At 42.2% G+C, this 26,663-nt stretch overlaps 1 protein-coding gene across 4 annotated transcripts in view; it reads right to left on the bottom strand.

Moving 5' to 3' along the window:
* LOC311007683 (unconventional myosin-VI-like) overlaps positions 1 to 25,189 on the bottom strand; it is a 127,185-nt gene extending 101,996 nt beyond the window's left edge. For 3 of the 4 annotated variants that reach the window (XM_084000949.1, XM_084000951.1, XM_084000952.1), the window contains exons 1-2: positions 24,974 to 25,189; positions 1,684 to 1,818 (exon numbers count right to left, since the gene is read on the bottom strand). In XM_084000949.1, coding sequence (XP_083857075.1) covers positions 1,684 to 1,800 — 117 coding nt within the window. In that variant the 5' untranslated portion in view covers positions 1,801 to 1,818; positions 24,974 to 25,189. Of the gene's footprint in view, positions 1 to 1,683; positions 1,819 to 24,969 lie in introns of all 4 variants that reach the window. The other variant, XM_084000950.1, reaches the window with a different exon arrangement.
* Positions 25,190 to 26,663: the final 1,474 nt, after the last annotated feature.

Raw genomic sequence — 26,663 nt, 5'->3', positions numbered from 1 at the left:
ACTCTAAAACTTTGGGATCAGAGTTTATGTTGGAATAATCCTTTAAATTAAAAACTATTCTTCTGTTATCAGCCTCAAAAACATGCACATGATGCATCAGTGTGTGTGTGTGTGTGTGTGTGTGAGGCCTCGTTAACTTTACACAGCATCATTTGAATGAGGAGCAAAGATCAGAGCGACAGTGACGAGGAGCTCGTAAAACTCACATTATACTGCTGACCAGAACTGATCTCAGAGCTGTGACCTGCAGGCGATCAATACATCTGGTTACTGTTAATTAAATTTTTATCTTTAAATCATTCAGCAAAGACGTCACTGACCTCAACGTGTCCAATAAAAACTCCAAATATCCAAAATAATTTTACAGTTTCTGCTTGAAAATGACAGAAAATGGCAAAAAAAAAAAAAAAAAAAAAATTCTGTTGATCAACTGCTTTTTGATGAAAATGATGAAAATCTAGCAATCAAATGCAGCAGTTAATGAAACTTTTATGACTTCCAATTACCAGTAGATCAATAAATTAATTAAAATCCCAGTTACACACACACACACTCTCATGTTCCCATCAGCCGCTGACAGTCGTGTGTTTTATGGAGCGACAGTAAACAGGATTTACCGAGGCGGGAACACTTTGTTTCTGAGAGAGGTGTTTTCCGGGGAAGGGGGGGACAGATTACCGGGGTGGACACACAGAGAGCTTTAGGGGGTTACCACGGCAACGGGCGTCTCTCTCTCTCTCTCTCTCTCTGTGAGACACTAAAAGCCTCGAGGTGAGTTACTGACGAGCAGGAAGACGAGCAGCAGAACTGTGATGATGGGATGTTTGATCAGCTGCAGCTCGGAGCGCCTGACCAGGTCAATCATTAACACGCTGCAGGTGAGACAGAGCTGAGTGTGTGTGTGGCTGTGTTCGAAATCATCCACTCATTCACTCACTCCCGATATAGTGAACGACGGGAGGAGAATTCGGACACTACACGGTCATTTTCTGAACGTGGTTACGTCAGCAGATGCACCAGGTGTTGATGTGACGGAAGCAGATGCGCCGAGAATCATGTAAACAAACTGGACACATAAAAATAAAATAAGAAAACCCGGACACTTGCGGGGACATTTGAGGATGTGATTGTGTGTGGTTGTGTTACTCGGACAATAAACTGTTGAAATATCGGAAGTTTGGTTTGGTCGACTACTGTTGTGTGAGCTGTGGCTATTAGCTTAGCTCGTTAGCTCGTATTTACTCCATATTCTACTACAGTTTCTTTATTAGATTGATAATTAATGCTGCCTGTTAATGTTGGGATGCTGCTGCCCAACTCCTGCTGCTCAGGCAAATACGTCTGAGGAGTTTATTGGTAAATAACCTAAAGAAATCGTAGCTAACATGCTTATTAGCTTGCTCTTCTTCTCTGGAAAAACACGGCCGCATTGCATTGTGGGATACAGGAGTAGAAAGTAGTGTACATCGCTTGTTCACTCAATTTTTCAGTGCATTGTGGGTGTTTTGTCGTCCACTACATAGTGGATGAAATTAATCGTGGAGAATTCGAACAACACTACAAAATGGCAAACACACTATATAGTGCACTACATCCGTGATAGGAGGAGATTTACAACACAGCTTGTGTGTGTGACCTGGTGACCCCTGTGACCTCATAGCCCCGCCCCCTCCCCCTCCTCACCTTCCCCCTCTGCTTCAGCGGTTCGATGGTCAGGCTGTCGGCTCCGATGTCCACGATGGTTCCCAGCTGGAAGCCGTCGGCCGGGTGCGGCGCCCACACCGGCTTCCCGTCCTCCATGGCGCCGGTCGGCAGGCTCTGCAACACACACACACACACACACACACACACACACACACACACACACACACACACACACACACACACACACACACACACACACACACACACACACACACACACACACACACACACACACACACACACGTTAGTTTCCTCTACACACACACACACACTTTCACTTTGTTCAACCACTTAAATACACTGAGGACTGAATGTAATACCAATGTCACCTTTATCTATACAACACATTTCATGACAAGCATAAACTCAATGTGCTGCAGGATAAAAGCAAGATGGCGACTAGAGCTGCAAATAATGATTATTTTCATTATCGATCAATCTGTTGATTATTTAAACCATTAATCGATTAGTTGTTTGGTCAATAAAATGTTAAAAAATATTGAAAAACATCAATCAGTGTTTCCTAAACCACAAGACGACGTCCTCTAATGTCTTGTTTTGTCCACAAACCAAAGAGAGACTCAGTTTATTGTCATAAAGGAACAAAGAAACCAGAAATATTCACATTGAAGAAGCTGAAATCAGAGAATTTGGGCTTTTTTTTCATTAAAAAACTAAAAATTAAACTTAACTCAAACCGATTATTCGATTATCAAAATAGTTGAATAACAGTTTCTGCTTGAAAATGACAGAAAAAGGCAAAAAACGTAATTGTTCTGTTGATCAACTCATCAATGAATGTGACTTGTTCAGCTCTGTGTAACAGGTAACGGACGGTTAAAGAAGATTTTTGATGAAAATGATCAAAATCCAGAGGAAAAACTGCAGCAGGTGATGAAACTTTTATGACTTCCAATTAATTAACAACTTTCCGCTCCAAGAATTAATGCCGGTGAGTCCGGCTGCCTCAGGTCTCAGGTCAGGTTTTAAGGACCGTTGAGAAGTGTGTCAGGAATGAAGCAGCTTAGAAAGGGGCTCAAACAGGCGATCATGGGCTTTGAGAGGTTTTGTTCATTCACAATAAACAGACCCGACTTCTAACTGAGACTCAGACCTGGAGCCAGACCTGGACCCGGTCCAGTTCAGGAGACCAGAGTCTGGTTGAGACTTTACTCTTTGTAATAACTTTATTTACAGTGAAAACAGAGACGAACAGTGAATGAAGAGCTGCTCCGGCCCCGAGGGGGTTTACAACCATGGAGAAGAAACCAACGACAAACCAGCAGCATGAGGGAGAACTGGAAAAACTAGACCCCCAACACACACACACACACACACTGTATGTGTGTGTGTGTGTGTGTGTGTGTGTCTGTAAACTCCCTCCACAGTCACTTCTGTGTCTGAGCTGCAGCAGAATCAATCAGTCAGTTAAAACAATCGATCGGTGGGAAACAATCATCTCATTGATCCGAGCAGCAGCAGCAGCAGCAGCAGGAGGAGGAAGAGGAGGAGGAAGAGGAGGAAGAGGAGGTTTTCATCACATTCTTCAACACTGAAGTTTGGGTAACCACGGCAACAGGCTCTGGCTATACTTCCTGCTTCACTCGTCCGGTTTCAATGAGTTCATTATTACACAGGACGAGTTTTTGCATTTTATAACCACCGATCATTTCCCTACAGACACACACAGACACACACACGCACACACACACACAGCAGATGTAAAGTGTGTGTTAAGTGTGTGTTATTGATCACTCAGTTGATGATGAGAACATTTCAGGGAAACATCTCCGTCCGATCAACACGATCACTTCTCCTCAGTGATGATCATTACACTGCAAAAACTCAAAATCTTTGCAAGAATATTTGTCTTATTTCTTGTCAAAATGTCTCATTTCTAGTCAAAACTAATCTCTTTCCACTTAGAATAAGACTCATCACCTGACAATGAACTTGTTTTTCGATAATTTTCATTTGTTTCAAACTAATTTTCACTTGAAATAAGTAGAAAAATCTGCCAGTGAAAGCAAGATTTTGTGCTTGTAATAAGGAAGAAAAACTTGCTCCACTATCAGATTTTTCTACTTATTTCAAGTGAAAATCTGCTTTAAAGAAGTAAAAAGTGTCTAGAAACAAGCTACTTTTTATGTGATGAGTCTTATTTTAGGTATAATGATATTTGTTTTGACTAGAAATAAGACAAATATTCTTGGTAAGATTTTGAGTTTTTGCAGTGCACCAGCTCTGATCCTGATGCTGCAGCAGAGACAAGATCAGACCTGCTGCACACACACACACACACACTGGTGCACTGAACACACACACACACACACACACACACACACACAGAGCAGCTGACAGGAAGTGATGCAACCGGCTCTGGGCTGTAAAAACCAGGTTGAGCAACGACAATAAAAGGACGAGAGAATCAGCAGAGTCAGACTGAAACGTCCCGCTGCTGCTACGTTCCCTTTAATAATCAATAAGCAATAAGCAATATTCAATTATCAATAATCAATTATCAATGATACGAGTGTGAACGTTTTCTCCAATTTTCACTTTTTATCAATAAAACGCGACACTTCAGATCAAAGTCTCTGGTTTCACTGACAAACTACAAACTGCTCGTCACAGCATCTCCCACAATGCACCAGCGCTCTTCATCATCTTCATCATCGTCATCATCATCATCATCATCGTCATCATCATCATCGTCGTCACATTACAGCGTTTTAAACTCAGAGGGAACAGAGCGGATCTATTTCCAGCTTCTGGCCTGAATATTAAAATCCTCTGGAACATCGTCTCCATTAACGACCTCAGTCAGGTGAGAAATTAAAGACACACACACACACACACACACACACACACACACACACACACACACACACACACTGGTGCACTGAACACACACACTGAGAGAAAGAGAAAGAGTCTTCATGCTAATAAAAGCTTCTGTGTTAAATTGGTTGGAGGATTTTCTTTTTTTCCTCCTGAGTGGAGACGAAGACAAATAAAGTGAAAGTGGCTGAATCTGTTCTTTTTGCTTCTAGTTAAACAGACGAGTTTAAACCAATGAGCGGAGAGAGAGAGGGAAAGAAGAGAAGAGGAGGATTAAAGAGAGAAAGAAGAGGAAGAGAAGAGAGTGTGACCTCAGAAACACCTGTCCTCCAGATGTTGAGTCAGAACAGACAGAAGCTGCAGAGACAGATGTGTCGACAGCTTCTCCACATCTGGAGACAGATGATGAGTGATCACTGCTCTCTCTCTCAAAGACATCAAATCATAAAGACAAACTATTACAGCTGCTTTTATTTGTATTTTATAGATTTGGACTCAGCTTGTAAATGACACTATATGTATATTTCCTTTTATGGGCGTCACAGGAAACGTAATGAAGCGTTTAGAGAGAAGCTGCAACCTGGGTCCAAGGAGAGATGTAAAAAAAAAGTGTAGGTTGTAAAAAATCATGAGGTGCTCATCAAGGTACTCAATAAACTGTTTTGTTTTTTTGTATTTAGAAAATTAGAATTATTTCCTTAAAAACATCTCCAAAACATACGAGGGAGTATTAGGGAATAAAAAAATCAGAAACTTCGAGAATGAAGTTGTAAATTTACAACTTTATTCTCGTAATGTTATGACTTTTTTCTCGTAGGGAAATGTACGACTTTATTCTCATAAATTTACGACTTTATTCTCGTTATTTACGACTTTATTCTTGTAAATTTAGGACTTTATTCTCGAAGTCTGTGTTTTTTTTTCTCAATGTGGCCCTAATCGTAAAATCACCAAAGGTTTTTGTTATAATAGTTGGTTTTTTTGTTATGAAATGTGTATATTTCACTATTGTCCTTTTCTTTTTCTTCCTCTTTTTTGGTTTGTTTGTCATGTTGGGTGGTGTCCTATGATCACATGATCACATCTTTAAATAGAGACACCTGTGCTTCATTATGTCTTACCCTAAAGAAGACAATACGCGTTGGTCCATCCCTGTTAAATAAAGGGTTTTTATTCAGACTGCCACTCCAAAGAGAGAAGCTGTTTGTGTTTTCTCTGTAACTGACTTTTATTTTCTGTATTGGATTAAAATATCATGTTTCTATTATGTTCATGAAATTTAAATGAAAATTTCAAAACACATTGTTCAGAAAAAGAGGAAATAACAGGATTTCCTCTTTAATCTCTGTTTCCTTTATGAGCTTCATACTTTTTTAGTTTCGACATTTATTCTGACGGGCCAATAATAGTCTGGTTGTTTATTCCCATTTAACAAATCCCTTCTCACACTATTATTATTTTTTTCTACATTGTACATTTAATGACAGATTTATGATATTTTTGTAAATCCATTCTTAAATTTGAAGTATTAATTGATGATAAATTGTTCATTTATCAATTTCTAATCCTACATATCATAGAAAAAGCTTCATGACCTCTCTGCTCCTCCGTACTGTCGACTGTCTGTAAATGTGATGAAATAAATCTTAATATAAGTCAATAAGTCATAAAAAAAAATCAGACTTAAAGACGACATGAACGTTTCTCACACCGTTAAGGAGTCAATTAAACTGAATTAAACTAATTCGACATCTTCACTGTGTTGCAAACAAACTGCAGCTTTGTTATGACACAGAGGATTTTTGTTCTGTTTTTCTGAACGCACCTGAACGCACCTGACTGCACCTGAACGCACCTGTCCTTCACAACACAAAGAGCCTCAGTCTGTGGTGACACAGAACAAAGTTCACACGCTGCAGCAGCTGTTTGTTGAGGTTTCTGATCCACTCACTGATGCAGAAACTCATCAATTGCCCTGATTGAACTCTGAGGAGCTGCTGACTGTCTGGCTGCTGCAGAGTCGCTGGTGCAGAAGGTGAAGTTGTGAAAACGTCTGCAGCAGCTGCTCCATGGAAACTTTTCAAGCTGCAGCTCTTCATGTGTTCACACTCGTTGACTTGTACTTTGTGTTATTTTGATGTTTTTTCACCTCTGCTCTGCTGCATTAAGAGCTCAACAACACGACGTCCATTAGTGAGAGAGACGACTGTCTGAAACCTCTGGAAACATCTGGAGTCGATGTGTAAAAGACTGAAAACATCCACAGTGTGAAAAGGAGCAGCTATAGTCCACACATCGATCAATCAATCAATCATTATCAGTTAATCGCCTCCAAGAACCTGTTGCATTCTGGGTCAGATCCAAATCACTGACTTTATGACTTTATCACACATCATAATAATCATTATCATTTACTTTCATCAGTTTATGAGATAAGATAAATCAGACGTATCTATGGTGATGAGATCTATGAGTTTGAACACTTTGGTGCAGATCAGGTCAATAATCAATAATCTGAATCTAACAGAGATGTGCACTGAGATAATGAAAGGGAAAAGGAAACATCTGAAAATGTCTCAATGTTTCTGTTTTTGACATCTTAAAGATGATTGATTAATCACAGAATTTAATAAATATTCTAATGGGGAGCAGGACTTAGCCTCGTAAACCAGCCTCTCGCGGAAATGCAATTCATTTCATTTCTCGGGAGAGTCTGGCCTCATCCCCGTTGTAAGCGTTTGGGGTGGGCGGGAGCTGGGCGGGAGTAGTAACAAAGACGGTTTAATATCTTTGGTAGTAGCGTTGACAGACAACCCCATTCAGCCAATCAGCAAGTTGGTGTAGTGACGGGGCTTTGCACCAGTCGGTCCCTGATTGGCCAACGTGCTGTGTCAATCACAGCGGCGACGCTGATTGGCTCGGCCTTCTGAGGGTTTCAGGCCAAACGCTTACAGCGGGGATGAGGCCAGACTCTCCCTCAGAAATGAAATGAAATGCATTTCCGGGAGAGGCTGGTTTACGAGGCTAGAAAGCATCAGTGGCTCAGCTGACAGGGACAGCTAACGGCGGTAGCTAAGCTAACGGCAGCAGCTAAGCTAACATCAGAATGAAACTACTCCAGTTAGCTCAGTCATGTTGTAACTCAGATATCCGCTGGAGAAAATATTTTTTCATGGAGCGTTTATTGAGTCACTGAGTTATTAAAGTTAAACAGGTAGCTAACCGTTAGCCCGGCTAATCTATGATAACCATGACTAATTACAAAAACGTGCACACATAAATAGTAATGTTTGTCCAATCATTGGTTTTTTAGACTTGACAAACATCAGATTAGTCTAAACGGCGATATAGTGACATGAAAAATGAGATATAGTGAAACTCTCGTCCGTCACTATTGTTCTCATGCTGGTTTTCTACCCGGAAGTAGTTGTAAACAACAAGGAGATTCGTTCTATTGGAGGTTTAACTGAACCAAACTGATCAAGATCATTTTAACAACAACAGTAACTGATGTTAAAAAGCTGATGCAACACGCGGCGTCCATGTTTATCACATCACACTTCACTGCAAACATCCACAGACTCAGAGCTGCAGCGTTCAAGAGCTAAAGAGCTAAAGTGTTTCTGTCGGTCTCTTTAACACAAAATCCTTAAAGCCTTAAAGTGATGCAACAGGGCCCAGATCAGGGCCCAGATGATGAAAACACACAGTGTGTTTGCTTTTGGACGCTTTTGGAGTCGCAGCATCTGTCGCTTTGTGAGTCTGAGAGGACGACACATTTCACCGCAGCAGCAGCAGCAGCAGCAGCAGCAGCAGCTCTGTGTGCGTCGGCCTCAGTTATGTGTGTCACTGTCGACCCACTCGTCTGCTGACAAACAGCTGATTGTTGCTCCGCTCGCTGCAGCGTCCGTCCGGCCAGCGGCTCACGTGGTAACAGAGCTGTGATGTGTTCACTGACTGGAAGAAGAAGAAAAAAAACCCCGGGGGCAGATCGACAGTAACAGAGCGACACTCACATCACAGAGCTGAACTCACTCTCACACACACACTCTCACTCTCACACACACTGTTCTGTCACTTCCTGTTGGTTCATTATCACATTAAACTTGAAACATTTGTGGTTAAATTCGTCCTAATTGCTGCTCAACGTCTCGAGTTTCAACTAAAAGCTAAAAGCTGCTCTGACCTTTGACCTTTAGACACCAAAAATCTAATCAGTTCATCTGCATACAGCTTTTCCAGTCTTAACAACCACTAACCACTGTAAAATCTGTTTTATTTTTCCCAAATTCAGTTTTTTCCATTTTAATTTTTGGAAATTCCGTTTTTTTTCTTCCGTTTTTCACCTTTTACTCTTATTTCACAACCAAAAAGAGTGTGTTTTTAATGCTAATGACTAAAATGTACACAAATTAAACCTAAAAATTACTTTAAATGTATTGAGGTAACAAACAAACAACACTTTTCCTCCTTATGAGCAAATCCTGCATGATGCAACATGACACTGCACTATAAATACTTCAGGTACCAACAAAATATGAACGCTTATGAGCTTTAAAGGTCCAGTGTGTAAAATGAGGGGAAAAACAGTGACATCCGATTCTATTATTTATCTATTAAATAATTCTATTGTTTATTAATGAACGTGAAACTCTTGAAACGTGCTCTCTGGTTGGCTGGATTTTCCATTCCGTACAAACATGGCGGCGCAAGATGGCGACACTCTCTAAGTAAGACCCTTGCTATATAAAGGAATAATTATAAAGTGACGAAAACCAAACAGATTTTATTCTATAGCGATTATACACTTATACAAATAAATAAATTAAATGGGATTTTGCCAATAAACCTTGACAAATATTACACACTGGACCTTTAAATTGGTTCCCGTAAAATAAATTATATTGGTTTAAAAAATAAGCATGGCTTTTGGATGGTAGCTGCTCATTGCACTGGGTGGTGTCCCCCAGATTTGCTTCCCTCTACGTTCCTCTTCCACACGAAAACAGAATTTCAGTCAAATTTTGCGATTTCGCGTTAAAAATAGATTCCATTTTAATTCGCCAATTCTGTGATCGTGGAAATCATAGGGCCCTACCAAAGTGACAGCTGCTCTGTCCTGTCACAGTGGACATTTGGACCAAATACATAAAGGGACTCCCTCAAAGAGTTATCGAAACGTTAACATGTGTTCACAAGGTCGAATCTGAGGTTTGTTTGTTGAGTTTAGTCTGACCTTTGACCTTTAACCCCCCAGAATCTAATCAGTTTGTCCTCGAGTCCTGGTGAATGTTTGAGGAGGTTCTGTCAAAGCGTTGCAGATAGTGTATATATTTGTGTCCATGAGAACGAGTCAGACGACGAGTTCCACTAGTGAAGAATCAATATCATAATAATAAAACAGTTTAAAAAGATTTTTGGTGAATTTATCGAGTTAAAAATTTGCACTTTACCGTCAAAAGATATAATAAATGTCACTAATGAAAATTAACATTTACGTCAAAATGAACCTGAGTCGGATCTGAGACAAACATCTTCCTCCTCCTCCTCCTCTGACCTTTGCACAGCCAGTGGCCGACATGTTGGTTTATCTTTACACAGGCTGTCATAACGACTCTATATTCTGTTAACGAGCCTCATGCTTCCTCCTCCTCCTCCTCCTCCTCCTCCTCCTCACATCTAAAACATAAAGTGATGACCTCGTGTCATTAAAGCTTCACTTCCTGTCGACTCGTCAGTTTGATGGAGGAAACACGACAACATGTCCATTAAATGTAATGCATGAGTTTATAGTATGTTCACAAAGATGAGTAGGTTGGAGTTTTATAACATTTTACCAAATATGGACGAATGGACAAATGAAACTACAACAATTAATCAATCAGACCTTCTATAGAATATTAATCAGCAACTAATCTGATTATCAAATATGTCTTTTCTTTGGTTTTATTTCTATTCTTCTTCGATAAAACATGTTTTTAAACTTTTTAAACTAAACCCATCTGTTTGGGTTTTGTCCTGCTGGTTTGACATCGAGCTGTAGGAAATGATATGAATCAATGTTTCACTATTTTCTACAACGGAGTATTAGGGCCACATTGACAAATAAAAAAAATCACAAACTTCGAGAATAAAGTCGTAAATTTACGACTTTATTCTCGTAAATTTATGACTTTATTCTCGAAGTCTGTGTTGTTGTTTTTTCTCAATGTGGCCCTAATACTCCGTCGTAATTTTCTACCATTTCATAGATTAATAAATAATCTCTAATCAAGAGCAGAAGCTTCATCAATAATGAAGAATAATCAATAGTTGCAGCTGTGAAATAAAAACATATTTGGACAATCAAACTGAGCCTTAAAACCAGCCGTTAGGACTTCCTGTCACTTTGTGATGTCACAACTAAGCCCCGCCCCCTCTCACCACCTGGACCCACCATCCATCCATCCAACAACAACTCTGCAGGATTTGGTTTCTCTGAGTGTTTTATTCTGAAATCTGCTCTGTTTTTATCGGATCATTCATAAAAAAAAAAAAAAAAACAGTCAGCCAATCAGAAGAGAGGCTCAGTGAGGCCTCCTCTCTTCTGATTGGCTGACACCGACCGGCTGTTAGAGAGGAGATGGAAAACTACACAGAGATGGTTTTCTTTTCTTTTTCTTCAACTATTGATAGTTATTGATGTCATCACAGCCCGATACACTTCTGATTATCACACACACACACACACGAACACACACACACACACACACACACACACACACTCGTCTGAACTCCTCTCTCTTGTGTTGTGTCATGAATGTTTCCCAGCATTCTTTGTTGCTCTGCGGCGCCACACCCACCACAGCTCAGGGTGTGTGTGTGTGTGTGTGTTACCTGAGCAGGTGAGTCCTTTCACTGAGGCAGAAACTACCCTGGCACACCCAACACACACACACACACACACACACACACACACACACACCCAACACACACACTTTATCCGTCAGTCAGCACTTCCTTCACTGACATAATGCTTAATCTCCTCCACCTATTAAAGGGCCTCACCCCGGCTCTCAACTTAACTCCTGCCTCAATGAAACCGTCCACACGTCAATAATAACCACTTTGATTATTGATTAATTATTTAAGTTCATCTTTAAGCTTCTCAAAAGAGAAAATAATAAACGTCAAACCTCTTCTTGTCTCGTCTTTGTGTTAAATTCAATAGACAAAAGACCAAGATCACATTTTGCTGCTTTGTCGTCCACTGTTGTCCACCAATCAAAGGGGTCGATGGTTTGATTCCAGACATAATCAATATTATATTGATAGATTGTACAGTTATTTTATTAGGCCTATATTTGAGCTGCAACAATTAATCGAATAGATAGATAGATAGATAGATAGATAGATAGATAGATAGATAGATAGATAGATAGATAGATAGATAGATAGATAGATAGATAGTAGGGGTGGGCGATATGGCAAAAATATCATATCACGATTTTAAAAAAATAAAATAACGATCTCGATTTTATCACGATCTTAAATCAAAAATTGAAAAACAGACAATTTAGGTCAAAGAGCCTTTCTGAACAGATTTTAATGGACTCTATGCACAGTTCCACTACTTCCTGAATTTAAGGTTGCTCCTTTATTTCCTGTCTTACATTATTGGACAAACTGATTAATCCAGGTGTGTCTGAGTAGTCACAATGGCCAGACACACCTGGATTCATCAGTTTGGGAGCTGCCTTTCAGAAATTCAGGAAGTATAGTGGAGCTGTACATAGAGCCCATTTAAATAGCTGCAGTTTTGCCAACATGTGCAAGTAAACATACTCTGATAAAAAGGGGGGGGGGGGTCGTTAGGCGGACTATCCGGTGGGGGTGGGGGGGGGGGGTTCGCGGTAATTTGAACACTGTACAATTAGCGCGATATAGCGCATTTACCATTTATTAGCGGCCAAGAGCGACCTATCCATGCGTCCCTGTGTGTGTGTCTGTGTGTGTACAGTACGTGCGGTGCGCCCGCACGCGAGAGAGACGGCAGGTGGAGGGGCTGACTGGCAGAGATGACAGATAGTGAAACGCTGTTTAAAAAAAAACAAAAAACAACCGACTCCTGCTTTGGCTTTCAGCCATGGCTCACCATGCGGCTACCGCTACACACACAAACAAGGAGGCGGATTAGAAAGCGCGTCACTGCCCGTAATTCGCTATGATTGGTCGTTCAGGTTGACGATGTAATAGGCTACGTCTGGTGCGTCAGTGCATCAGCATAGAACTGCAATTTATAGAATGTGCCCTAGAGACGATCCTACGATCTCTGCACTTTGGCAGATCGTCTACATGCTCTAATCCTTCACGATCTAATATCGTCATATCGCCCACCCCTAATAGATAGATAGATAGATAGATAGATAGATAGATAGATAGATAGATAGATAGATAGATAGATAGATAGATAGATAGATAGATAGATAGATAGTCTTTATTACGGACTCAGGTCCATTATAAATAAAAGAAGACAACACATGTAATATAGACAACATTATAGATTAATCGTACAATAATCAATTATTAAATGAATCGTCAACTTTTTTTATAATCTAATAATCAGTTTGAGTAGTTTTTTAAAGAAAAAAAGGCAAAATTCTCTGATTCCAGCTTCTTAAATGTGAATATTTCTGGTTTCTTTGTTCCTTTATGACAGTAAACTGAGTCTCTCTTTGGTTTGTGGACAAAACAAGACATTTGAGGACGACGTCTGGTGGTTTGAGAAACACTGATTGGTCAGTAAAATGAACTAAATAATTGACAGATTAATCAATAATTATAATAATCGTTGGTTGCAGCCCTTCATTATATCATATTATTACACGGCTCTATTGAATGCTGCTCTCTGATTGGTCCAGCGCTGCGTTCTGCGGTCTGTTATTTCTGTATAACGGACCGTCGTCATGTATAACAGACCGTTGCTAGGGACGTCGCTCTGATCAGCGCAGCACAGAAAAGAGAAACTATGCAGGATATTTACCTTGTGTTTCATTTTTACCGTCATTAAACAGCGTCGGACTAATAGTGATGTTAGATAAATGACTGATAACTTGTTACAAGGAGAGTGGAGGCTCCTTCACATCGCTGCTGGAAACCAAATCTGCTGATCAGAGCCTCTGACCCGGTGTCACAGCTCTCCTCTCCTCTCGGTGCAGCTGGCACCGCGGCTCCGCGACACAAACGCACCCCGTAAACAGTAAAGTTAATCTCTTGTTTATGACAGATACGACTACACACAATACACACATCTTAACACGTGTATGGTAATCCATCGATCCACTGATTGATTATCAAAGGCTTCAAATGCACGAACGGGAGGAGGCTCGGCAAAACAGCGGAAGTGACCGGTCTTGCAGATTCGCTAAATGCAATTTTAAATCGATGAAAGTCGCATTTTGATCAACATTATGTTTCAAATTAATTATTTCACTCGTAAACCGTGTAATAAGCGGGATAATGTACAGTTGGTCGGTTGTTATGGAGAAATAAACCCCTTCATGTTGAATGAAACCCCTCCGCTTCGCGTCGGGGTTCCATACAACCTGTCGGGGTTTATTTCTCCATAACAACCTCCGAACTATACATTATCCCTTACTTGTTTGTAAAAATGGACCTTTCTATGTCCAGTAACTCACTGGATTTCCCCGTTCCGTGTCCAGTAAATCATTCAATCAGTCCAATCAGTCCTGTTTAAATATTGATTAATGTCAGTCATGATTGAGACTGTGTGTAAATTATACATTTAAACCTCTCAGACAGATGGAGACACACACTCCTCTCAGCTCTTGTTAAACCGACTTCAGGCCAAGTGTTTAAGCATTAACAGTTTATATACGTATATATGTGTGTGTGTTTCCTGGACGCATGGACACACTTCGTCCTCTCCGTCTGCGATCACTCTCGTCTCCCGTGCAGCTTCGCTTTCCGATGACTTCAGCAGGATTTGCTTTTTTTTTTTAGTGCTGATCTTTTACAAACTCCCTGTGACACAGTTTAAAGATTGACGAGGATCATCCTCCTCCAGTCGAAGTCTAACGCCAATAAAACGGCTCGTAAGCTGCTGAAACACACACACACACACACACACACACACACACACACACACACACACACACACACACACACACACACACACACACACACACACACACACACACACACACACACACACACACACACACACACACACACACACACTTCAAGAGGAGAGTGTCAGATCACATGACTCAGTCAGAGAGGAATGAGGAGGTCATTAAGACTTCTCCTCTCGTCACCTTTCACCTTGAACTAACAGGAGTTAAGAGTCGGTCACACGTCTTCCATTGGTGGGAACAGGGAACGTCCCGAGGCCTTAAAGAGACGTTCCCATTGGGAACAACGACAGAAGCTGCAGAAGAACTGGTCCTAGAGTCCAGATCCTTCATTTTACAGACCAAAATTCACTCTGTTAAAGGGAAAGTTCAACATTTTGGCAAATTGGCCCATTGCCATAATCCCTATAGTCTTAGGGTGCTTTCACACCTATCTCGTTTGGTCCAAACTTTCGGACTTTTCAGTTTGATCCGAACCTAAATTCCAGGTGTCAAAGGTGCCGCGGACCAAAATTTGGTCCGACCAAAAGAGGTGGTCTCGGTCCGGACCAAACGTACCAAGGTTTGTACCATTTGCAGTGTGAAAACAACTTTTTGTACAGTTCGGACCTTCGTATCAATGAAAGGACTTTTTTTCCCCTTCTTCTGCTCTTGATTTACGCTACAGGAAGTCTCAGCAAAACCAAACTAGCCTAGCAGCGTAAACAAAACAATATCAGAGACGTTGCATGTGACAAAATGAGCCGAGGACGAGGAAAAGTATTACAACAGGAAAATGGTGGCTCGCTCGATTCATTTTCTGTAAACAGGAAGTAACGTCAGAAGCCAGCCGGCCTAACAACGCAGCGTAACCAAAACAAAATGAGCCGCGGAAGTACAGAGGGAGATGACGCGTCCAGTAGGTTTGTCTTGTAAAATCTGTTATTCCATTTGCAGTGTGAAACCAAAACCAACCGGACCAAATGTTTTACAATGTAAAATCTCGGTTCAGACTTTCAGGTGTGAAAACGCCCTTAGGAGTTACCTTTAATTGTCGGTGCAAGCTATTTTGAGAACGGGGAAGCAGAGCCGTGAGCTGCTCAGAGCTACGCTACTTCAAACTCATCAAATACACAATCCAACAACTCCACAACGCTCTGGTGGACAAGTTGTGAGCTGCACATTCACCACGCTATGAGATAATAACACAACGTTACCAGACAGAGTTGTTTTAGAGGGAAATTCATGCAAAACCACTGATACGCGTTCCCGTCGGGGGCAGTTTTTCATCAACAGTCTCTGCATTTCCCTCTAAAACAACTCTGTCTGGTAACGTTGTGTTATTATCTCATAGCGTGGTTTTTGAACTCTTCATTGGACAAAACAAGATGTATAAAGACACCATTTCATTGGCAAAACAACTAAACGACTGATAAAGACCAACAGACTGATGGATAATCAAACTAATCAATAGCTCTGATCCTTCTCTGTCCACTGTGATACTGTTGATGAAGCTTCTCTCATTAGCCAGCGAGCTAATCAGTCATAGTTTAACAGATTCAACAGAGACAGATGAGGATTAATCTGTGAACCAGGAAACAAACATGAAGCTAAAAAACTGCATCCAATCTTTATTGACAACAACGAAGTGAACGACCTCGGCCTGAAGCTAACTGACGCTAACTGAGGAGCATCAGACAAACATGCCTCTTTAAAGGTCACATAGATTATAAAGGGACATGCCGACTAATTGTTTCTCAAGTGATGACGACATGTCGAGGTTTGAGAGATAACGAGGAAAAAACTCAACCAGACTTTGCAAAGTTTAAACGTCTGTTTCCTGCCAACACTTAAAACAACTCTGGTTTTCTCATGATCCATCGTCCTCCTCCTCCTCTCAGCTGATTGGTTATCTCTCTCTATCTCTGAGGCCTGACAGACAGACGGATGGATGACGATACGCAGACGCCTCGGAGAAGAAAGAGAGGAAGTGTCCGACAGAGGACAGACACACAGAGAGGACAGAGCTGAATCAACACTGTTATCCAGAGGCATCCTGGGAAATAAACACAAACACTGTGTGTAAATGTGTTTGTGTTTGTGCATGAAGCAAAGCAAAATTAACCTGAAAACCTGTTTCTGATGAGCTATGAGTTACATAACAGGTCTCCCAGCAGCCAAACGTCCAGTGGAGACAACAACAGAGTTCAGAGCCAGATCACAAACGTTTTAAATAGTGACGATTGATCATTAAAGCAGAACTATGATGTTAAATGACAAGTCGATTAATTGATTAGTTAATTAGAATAAGAAAAAAGTCTCATAGATATGAAGATTTCAGAATAAAACACTCAGAGAAAACAAATGTTTGATGGTGTTTTTCAGGTAGTGAGGGGGCGGGGCTTAGTTGTGACATCACAAAGTGACAGGAAGTCCTGACGGCTGGTTTTAAGGCTCAGTTTCTGAATACAGGCTGTGTGCATTTCTTAGTGGACTGAGGCTTTGATACTTTCACAGTATTAATATAGAACCTAGAGCTGCTTTATAATCACACTACACATGGACATCTACCTTTATACTGTATGGAGCTTTAACACAAACATCTACCTTTATACTGTATGGAGCTTTAACACAAACATCTACCTTTATACTGTATGGAGCTTTAACACAAACATCTACCTTTATACTGTATGGAGCTTTAACACAAACATCTACCTTTATACTGTATGGAGCTTTAACACAAACATCTACCTTTATACTGTATGGAGCTTTGCCTTTAATATAAACATCTACGGGGCTTTTAAAGCAGAAACTTGGCTCATCTAACTGAGACTTTTATCCAGAACAACACAGTTTGAGCCTCCACCCTCGGTCAGACTAAGAAGGCAGCAGCAGCAGCAGCAGTGTGAAGTCCAAAGGTCTGAAGCTGTAAACCAGTGCAACAAGAATTCCTGTGTCATTTAAATGTTGAATATTGAAGTGCTGCTGCTGCACGGAGCGGGATTAACTCGCAGGTCAAAGTCCGTGTAGAGCGACACACCACCACACAGAGAAAAACCTAATAATGAATAGAGGAAACTCCTACAGTACACCGGAGCAGTGAAGTGTGCAGAGAGGACGAAGCCTGAAGCGAAGGAGGAAACTTCACTCTGTCATTGTCTCGTCTCTAATCAGACACCTCCTCCTCCTCCTCCTCCTCCTCCTCCTCCTCCTCCTCCTCCTCCTCCGACGGCGCTGCACCGCCACCCGAGGCCTTGAGCTTGTGTGTTACAAAGGTCAATGACATGTGATCTATCTGATGCATGCTGCTCCTTTCCCTTCCCTTCCCTTGTTGCTACGGTTACCCCAGCCTGTCGCCACCATAATGATATAACGACGGGGTTGGGCTCATTTGCATGTTGACGTGACGTGAAGTGAGGCGACTCGACTCTCACAGCTGCAGAGAGGCCGAAGCATGAAAACACAACGACAACGGCTGCTGCTAAAAATAATACATCATACACACACACAACACACTCCTCCTTAGATGTGGTCACTTCACTCTTCACTGTTTCCTCTGCTTTCAATCTGTTTTCCTCCTCTGTGTCTCTAACCCTCCTCTGGTCCTAGTGTCCAGATCCTTCATTTTACAGACCAAAATTCACTCTGTTAAAGGGAAAGTTCAACATTTTGGCAAATTGGCCCATTGCCATAATCCCTATAGTCATAGCAGTAGGTTCGTTACCTTTAATTGTCGGTGCAAGCTATTTTTAGAACGGCGGAGCAGAGCCATGAGCTGCTCAGAGCTACGCTACGGAGGCTCATTATGGGATTTCTTGGTTTCCCTCATCAAACTCATCAAATACACAATCCAACAACTCCACAATGCTCTGGTGGACAAGTTGTGACCTGCACATTCACCACGCTAGGAGATAATAACACAACGTTACCAGACAGAGTTGTTTTAGAGGGAAATGCAGAGACTGTTGATGAAAAACTGTCTGAACATGAATTTACCTCTAAAACAACTCTGTCTGGTAACGTTGTGTTATTATCTCATAGCGTGGTGAATGTGCAGGTCACAACTTGTCCACCAGAGCGTTGTGGAGTTGTTGGGTTGTGTATTTGATGAGTTTGATGACGGAAACCAAGAAATCCCATAATGAGCCTCCGTAGCGTAGCTCTGAGCAGCTCACGGCTCTGCTCCGCCGTTCTAAAAATATCTTGCACCGACAAATAAAGGTAACAAACCTACTGCTATGACTATAGGGATTATGGCAATGGGCCAATTTGCCAAAATGTTGAACTATCCCTTTAAAACGATCGATTCACCTGAAGTGACTTTCAAAATAAAACTCAAACAGAAACAATCAGTGAAACCTCAGTGACTCGATGTCTGCAGGCCGGAGGAGGAGAAGGAGGAAATCTGAGCTGAGAGCAGGAAACACAAAGGATTCTGGGTACAAAGACACAGATGTGGTCATGTGATATCCAGATGTTTCAGAGCAGAGACGATGATGACGATGATGATGTTTGTTTTCAGTGGCTCCGCTCCACGTGGCTTTCTGTTTACGCTCCTCGTTGTCTTGTAATCTGACGTGAAGTGTGTGTGTTAGTGTGTGTTAGTGTGTGTGAACCAAAACACAACAGAGTCGACTCCTTCAGGATGTTTTACCCCCCCTCCCCCCTCTAACCCCCCCCCCCCTGCCCCAGGGAGCAGGAAACCCCTCTCAGCCTCTCTCTGCTGTAAGTGGACACTCTCCATCAGGAGGCCGAGGTCTGGGCTCAGTCAGCCGTCACTAATTCACCGCTCACATTCCACTAATTACAAAGGCTGACGAGTGGAGGGATGGGGGGGGGGGGGGGGGGGGGGGGTCCACTGATGCAGCAGCAGCAACAGCAGCAACAGGAACGAGGAGAGAGTGAATGACGACGGTGGTTCAGGAGCTCAGAGCTGATGATGATGATGATGATACGGTTACGGTCAGGGCTCTAGATTAAAGCAGGAGGGTTGGAGAAACTTATTCTGGAGCATTTTTTTTACAAAACTGTTGGCAACCGATTAATTAAAGCAGAAGTAAGTGATCCGGTGGTTTTTATAACTTCCTGTCAGCAGATGGAGTTAGCAGTCCCCGCCCTCGTCCCTACGTCACCACATTCACGCGCATCCCTTGGCTGCACACACAGAGAGGACTGCCCCTTCATGCCGTTCTCTCTCCTCATTGGATAAAGGTTGTAGGATACAAGGAAAGTTTTCTCCTCGGCTTACAGCAGAGCAGAGTGACTGACTGACCCGTGTTTCAGACCAAACACTCTATGTAAGTGATTGCTGTCGGAAGATAGAACTATTTAAGACTTATATTAACAAAAACATTCCACTGATATCTGCTTTAATTGGATGGTGATGTGTCAATCAAGCTGCCGTCTCTCTCTCCCTCCTCTGCTCGTACCGCTTGTGTGCGCGAGTCTTCAACAGGTTACAATCAAGGGGGCAGTTGTCGGTCTGAGAAGTGAAGTCACTTCCGCGTTCAACAAACTGCAATCCCCTCGGCTTCCTCTGGGGGCTGGTGTCAGAAGGGAGCATTCCCCATAGACCCCCATGTTAAAATCGCCGACTTTACATCCTCAATAAACATGTTAAAAGCCTGGTGTCAGCACGTTTTTTGGTCTCAATCGATAGTTTCTACCCCCGCACACACTCTGAGGGGGGGGAATGTTTTTAAACTCTACCGTTTTAATGTTATTAGGTTAAAACTCTGGCCAATTAGGGCGCGAAAACGTTGAGTGACAGGTCCGAGCAGCTCCGTGGACAGCTGCTTCGAGGCCAGTGGGCGGGTTCTCGGCCGGCCAATCCAACATGGCGCTGTCCAGGCCGCCATATTGGAGTCACAAAAACGACTCCCCAAAACCAATGGGTGACGTCACGGATGCTACGTCAATTCTTTTTACAGTCTATGGTTACAATGCGGAAAAGAGTAACCCAATGTACCACACTCCAGTCTGGTAGGTGGTGATGTCGCTCTGAGCTGGATGCTGATTGGTTTATTGGTTTATAAGGTGTTTTCTTTCACGTGAATAAGCCATTAAAAAGAGCTGGATGCTATGCTAGCGATGCTGCACAGTGACACGCCACAGTATCACGGAAAGCTGCGTCACACCGCGAGGGCGACACCTTCACGGCTTCACCTTGATGTGAACACCCAACGCTGAACAAGCGTTGTGTGTTCCTGAGGGAAGGGACTTGGACTTTTGACTTGTGTGTTTTCAAAACGTGGCCTGATAGAAATATTTCTCCAGTATCTCCAACCCTACGTTTAACACACTGCCAACCCACCAACAGGTTAACAGGATGGATGGATGGATGGATGGATGGATGGATGGATGGATAGATGGATAGATGGATAGATGGATAGATGGATAGATGGATAGATAGATAGATAGATAGATAGATAGATAGATAGATAGATAGATAGATAGATAGATAGATAGATAGATAGATAGATAGATAGATAGATAGATAGATGGATGGATGAGTTGCACATTCAACCAGAATGTCATCACAACACAGTCGGGTGAAAACTCAACTGTGTGCCACAACATGTGTTATGTTCTCAGCAGCACTCTAGGCCAGTGAAAATCAAACTTCTCCAGGAGAAATCACAACAACGTTAACTCTGTATCACACTGATCAGATTCTGCTGCTCAGGTTGAAACTGAACTGAAGTGAAACCTTCATATTTTCTATTCATCTTCACACACAGCGACACATCTCCACCCTGTTTGTGTTTTAACGTCCGTGACGACGACGACAGCTCATCAGGAAAATCTACAATCCTCCGTCTGCAAAGATCTGATAGAAACGATTCTGTTTAAACAGAGGAAAGAAATCCTGTCTGTACCTGAACATCTGTCCCTGTCAATAAAGTTTATTCATATAAATGTTCAGGTTTCTCTCTGAGCTGCAACAACCTGAACAACAGGAGGTAGCCTAACATCACTTCAGCTCCTGTTCCTCCTCTAACAACCTCCTTCCTGGAGATTCCTGGACTTGGACTGGACTTCCTTATAGTTTCACTCTTTTTCCTTCTGCAGCAGCTGCTTCCTCCTCCGAGCCTCCATTAAAGGGATAGTTCACCCAAAATTCAAATTTCACTCATTATCATCTACTCACCCTCATGTCGACTAAGAGCTGTGAGAATTTTCAGAGTCCTCCGTTCCTTCTCTGAGTTACGGGGGGGTCCGTGCAGCAGTATTTGTCCATATAATGGTTGTCAATGGATACCAACTGTCTTCGTAACAAAAAGACACACCAAAAAACATCCAAATACCTCCATGCTGCTCGTCTGTAATGTCCCTCTTGTATTGAAGCCCCGACATGAGAAATTGTTCCGCCGACACAGGAAGAGCAGTGAACTGAGACACTGGGAGCTTCAGCTACAAACAAGCTTAAAATATAGACTTTTTTTATTTTTTTCGGAACTATTTCTCATGTCGGGGCTTCAATACAAGAGGGACATTACAGACGAGCAGTATGGAGGTATTTGGATGTTTTTTGGTGTGTCTTTTTGGACGAAGAAAGTTGGTATCCATTGACAACCATTACACTGCAAAAACTCAAAATCTTTCCAAGAATATTTGTCTTATTTCTTGTCAAAATGTCTCATTTCTAGTCAAAACTAAACTCTTTTCACTTAAAATAAGACTCATCACCTAAAAATCTGCCAGTGAAAGCAAGTTTTTTGTGCTTGTAATAAGGAAGAAAAACTCGAATAGCTCCACTATCAGATTTTTCTACTTATTTTAAGAGAAAATCTGCTTGAAAGAAGTAAAACGTGTCTAAAAACAAGCTACTTTTTAATGTGATGAGTCTTATTTTAAGTATAATGAGATTTGTTTTGACTAGAAATGACATTTTTGACTAGAAATAAGACAAATATTCTTGGTAAGATACTTGAGTTTTTGCAGTGTAGGCCTATATGGACAAATACTGTTGCACGGACCCCCCCCCCCGTAACTCAGAGAAGCCACGGAGGACTCTGAAACTTCTCACAGCTCTTAGTCGACATGAGGGTGAGTAGATAATGAGTGAAATTTGAATTTTGGGTGAACTATCCCTTTAAACACAACACAACAGGAGCTGTTTACAGGCAGGACGTGACTCTGTGTGTGTGTTGAGGCCTCCTGCTGTGAACTGGACTCGTCTCCTCAGCCTGCTCGTGTTAACAGGGATCATTTAACCGGATCAAGACGCACATAAACAGCTGATCCTCAATGAGACACTGAGAGGCTGAGCTGCTGCTGGAGCCTGAACGCATCACGAATCACCACCACCGACATCCACATCCACATCAGCAGCAGCAGCAGCTTCCCAGGAACAAAAAAAAAGAAAAAGAAAAGCTCAACATCCAACTATACTAATCCAATAATGATCGAGGATCATTTCCTGGAGAGGACTTTGATCCCTGAAGTTCCTGAACGCACCGAGAACAGCAACGTTTCCTGTTGTGTCATACATACGAGTGTAGGCTAAGTGCATGAGTGTGTGTTTTAATTGTGTCATAAAAAGATGAAGCAAAAGTCAAAGTCCTTCATCTGCTCTGGTTGAAGAGGCCCAGAGCATCATGGGAGGAGAATTGTCAGTGCAAGCTGTTTTTAGAACGGCGGAGCAGAGCCGCGAGCTGCTCAGAGCTACGCTACGGAGGCTCATGGGATTTCTTGGTTTCCCGCATCAAACTCATCAAATACACAATCCAACAACTCCAAATGTGCATGAGTGTGTGTTTTAATTGTGTCATAAAAAGATGAAGCAAAAGTCAAAGTCCTGCTCTGCTCTGCTCTGGTTGAAGAGGCCCAGAGCATCAAGCCATGGATCATCATCATCATCATCAATACCACAGGTGTTACAGATCTCACCAGAAACAACAAGAGGGATTAAAAAAAAAAAAAAAGGAATACAAACTAAAACTAAAAAGCAGCGTCATGAGCCGACAGAGATTTCAGCTCCAGCTCAGAACACAAACACACAATGAGAGAGAGAAAGAGCTCTTATATAATCCTGCAACAACACAACACAACAACACAGCAGCAGCAGCAGAGTGCACAGTGTGTCACCATCATCATCATTTTCATGTTCAACCATCATGGCTGAAACATCATCACAAAGACCAAACCCTCCACCCTCCTCTCTCTCTCTCTCTCTCTGCTGCTGCTGCTTCTATTTTTATTTTTTTCTTATGCAAAGCATGTCCATTGATTCTTCTTCCCAGGCTCAGCAGGAGTGTGTGTGTTAGTGTGTGTGCATGCATGAATGTGTGTGTGTGTGTGTGTGCAGGCCAGGCCGCAGCCGTGCTCATATTATTGTGAAATCTGCTGCACAATAACAACCACACTACAACATCTCCACCATCATATCCCATCATCATCATCATCATCATGTCCGCCCCCTCCACGCAGCTGCAGCGGCCCTGTCTCGGTCTTTAATCCGCCTCTGCTGCACCGAGGCTCGGCTACATGCTCATGTAGCCTCCGCTGCTGCTGCTGCAAAGAGAGAGCCGCCTTCACTCCGCTGCAGATTCTAACATCACATCGTTTGTCAGACGCTAAAACACACTCCGAACCATGACTCATCACTTTTTTCTAATCCCGCAGACACTCATCTGTTATTCGGCTTGTTATATAAACCCCACAGCAGCACCACCATACCTCCATAATCCAACTTTTTGTCCCAGTTTGCCGGCTCATCCTCCTCCTCCTCCTCCTGCTGCCCTGGCCCTGTGCAGCCAGCCGGCTCAGTGCATGAGGAGGAGAAAAGTTGCAGCTTCGGGGAGGAAATGTGGCTTATTATTAAAGAGAGCTAGGAAGCTGCTTATTCACAATAATACCTATTATTCTGGAGGTTAATCTCATTTACAGCTTTTTAACTGAGGCGGAGGTTTGGACGAAGCCTCCACCTCCTCCTCCTTCTGCTCCTGCTGCAGACAAAGCTCCGGCGGATCGAGGAGGTGATGTTAATAAAACCACCGAGGTTTCCACCGGTGAGTGAGGGGGTAATTATGGTGGTGGTGGTGCAGGAGTCTGGAGTGGACTGGGTGAATAATAATCCCAGCCGTGTGAGGGATTTATCCGTGTTGACGTGTAGCTCCGGAGCTCCGCGGCGTGTGGCTGCCAGCCTCCCCGGGCTGCGGGCTGCTAACCCCGGCCCCGCTGGGACGCTGCTACCGCTGCTACCACCGGTGTTTGCTGCGAGCTGCGGCCGGGCTGAGAGCCACCATCCCCGGCGTGCTACGCCTCTTTCCCCCCGGTGCGGTGCATGAAGCCGGTGGTGTGACTGTACCTACCTCGTCTTGAGTGGAAGGAAGCTCCCGGAGACTCCGCAAGGTGCTTTCTGGGAAACGGTGTCTTCTTTTCCTTTAGAAAAAAATATATAATATCCCTGATAGATTATAAAAAATAAAAAATAAAAAATAAAAGGTGCACGTCCGCACGCCGCGCCGGGAGTCTCCAGTCCAGATGATCGGTGTCTGGGCCGCACTCTCCCCGCCCTGCAGCCTCCGACTCCCGCAGCAATCCTGGGAAACTGGCCCCCGTGACGTCACGGGAGGGGTAAATACTGGGGCGGGTGTCCCGGCAGGGGGCGCTGTCCGAGGGGAGGGAGGGAGGGAGGGGGCTGTTCTTTCTCACCGGCTGTTACCCACGGTCTGATGGGCAACAGGGGCATCCCAAGGTGGGACACATTAGCCCCATCAGCCCCCGCTGGGGCAGGGCAGGTCTGATATACTATACAGGGGAAATAACACTAAATAAATAAAATCAATATGAATAAATAGAGAAAAAAAATCATATTCCCCCTCTTTGTGTAATGTTGTGTGGTTTGGTCTGCTTGTGTTTTGTTATTTGTGTTTGTCTGTTTTTTATTTATCTCTATGTACTGTCAAATAGCCTATAAATATTAAAAATATGAATTAAGAAAATAATAAAGGCAAGGCATCTTTATTTATATAGCGCATTTCATACCAAGGCAACTCAATGTGCTTTACATAAAGAAAAACATTTAAAAAAGAAGAAGCATAAAACAGAATAAAAACAAACAAAACACTAAAAACAGAGTTAAGCTGAAACAAGAGAGAGCTGAGTCTCAATCAAGCTTTATAACACATTTGTACAAATCAAAGTGCTTAAACAGACTGAAAAATAAAACCAAGTAGATCAACAGGTACAACATTTAGTTTTAATCCAATAGCTACAGTGTCAAACTGTGGGTTTTTTTTTATCACTGATTTGTTTGCTGATAATCTGGTTTGCTGTCATGTTGGTTTTTAACATATTGTTTTGGTGTAAATTAAACATTTTGGAAGATAAAATATTAGCAAAAACTAAATAAATTTTAAATAATATAATTAGAAATAACCATTTACTATGTAAACACAGTTAGATACAGTCGAAATCATAGATAATATTGTGAATTTATTGATAACGAGAAAAAAAGTGGAAAAAGTGGGTGCCCTAATAGAGCTAATAATAAAGAGCTAATAATAATGACAATAAAAGATAATAAAGATATGACAAAAATAATCAAAAATCTTCATCTATCCTTTCTCAGTAGTTTGCACCAAAAAGAACAAAAATACCAACATCTTTCAATATGATGAGCTGTGAAATGGTTACAAAATGGCTATTTATTTATTTTTAGAGTTTTAAATCTATTACTACTTATTCTTTGTTGTACTATTTTCTGCACCAATGGGATTGCAACCAATGTCATGTCAATAAAAAAAAGGAATCTAGTCTAATTTCCATTACACACTTATGTCAGCTCTCAGTGTGTGTGTTGGACACTGAGCAGTAATAAACCTCAGGAAGGTGGAGGATTATCTGGGATAATGTCAAAGACGACAACAATGGTGCTAATCTGTGTCTGCTGCTGCCGCTCAGTGTGGAGCAACGTAGTATACACGTGTCGCACAAATCATTCACATTTCCAGGCTAAAGCATGTTATGGCTCCAACAGTTGATTGATTGGTTAATTGA

Source organism: Trachurus trachurus (assembly GCF_905171665.1).
Source record: "Trachurus trachurus genome assembly, chromosome: 24".
Lineage (NCBI taxonomy): Eukaryota > Metazoa > Chordata > Actinopteri > Carangiformes > Carangidae > Trachurus > Trachurus trachurus.
This window is presented reverse-complemented; position numbering and strand designations above follow the sequence as displayed.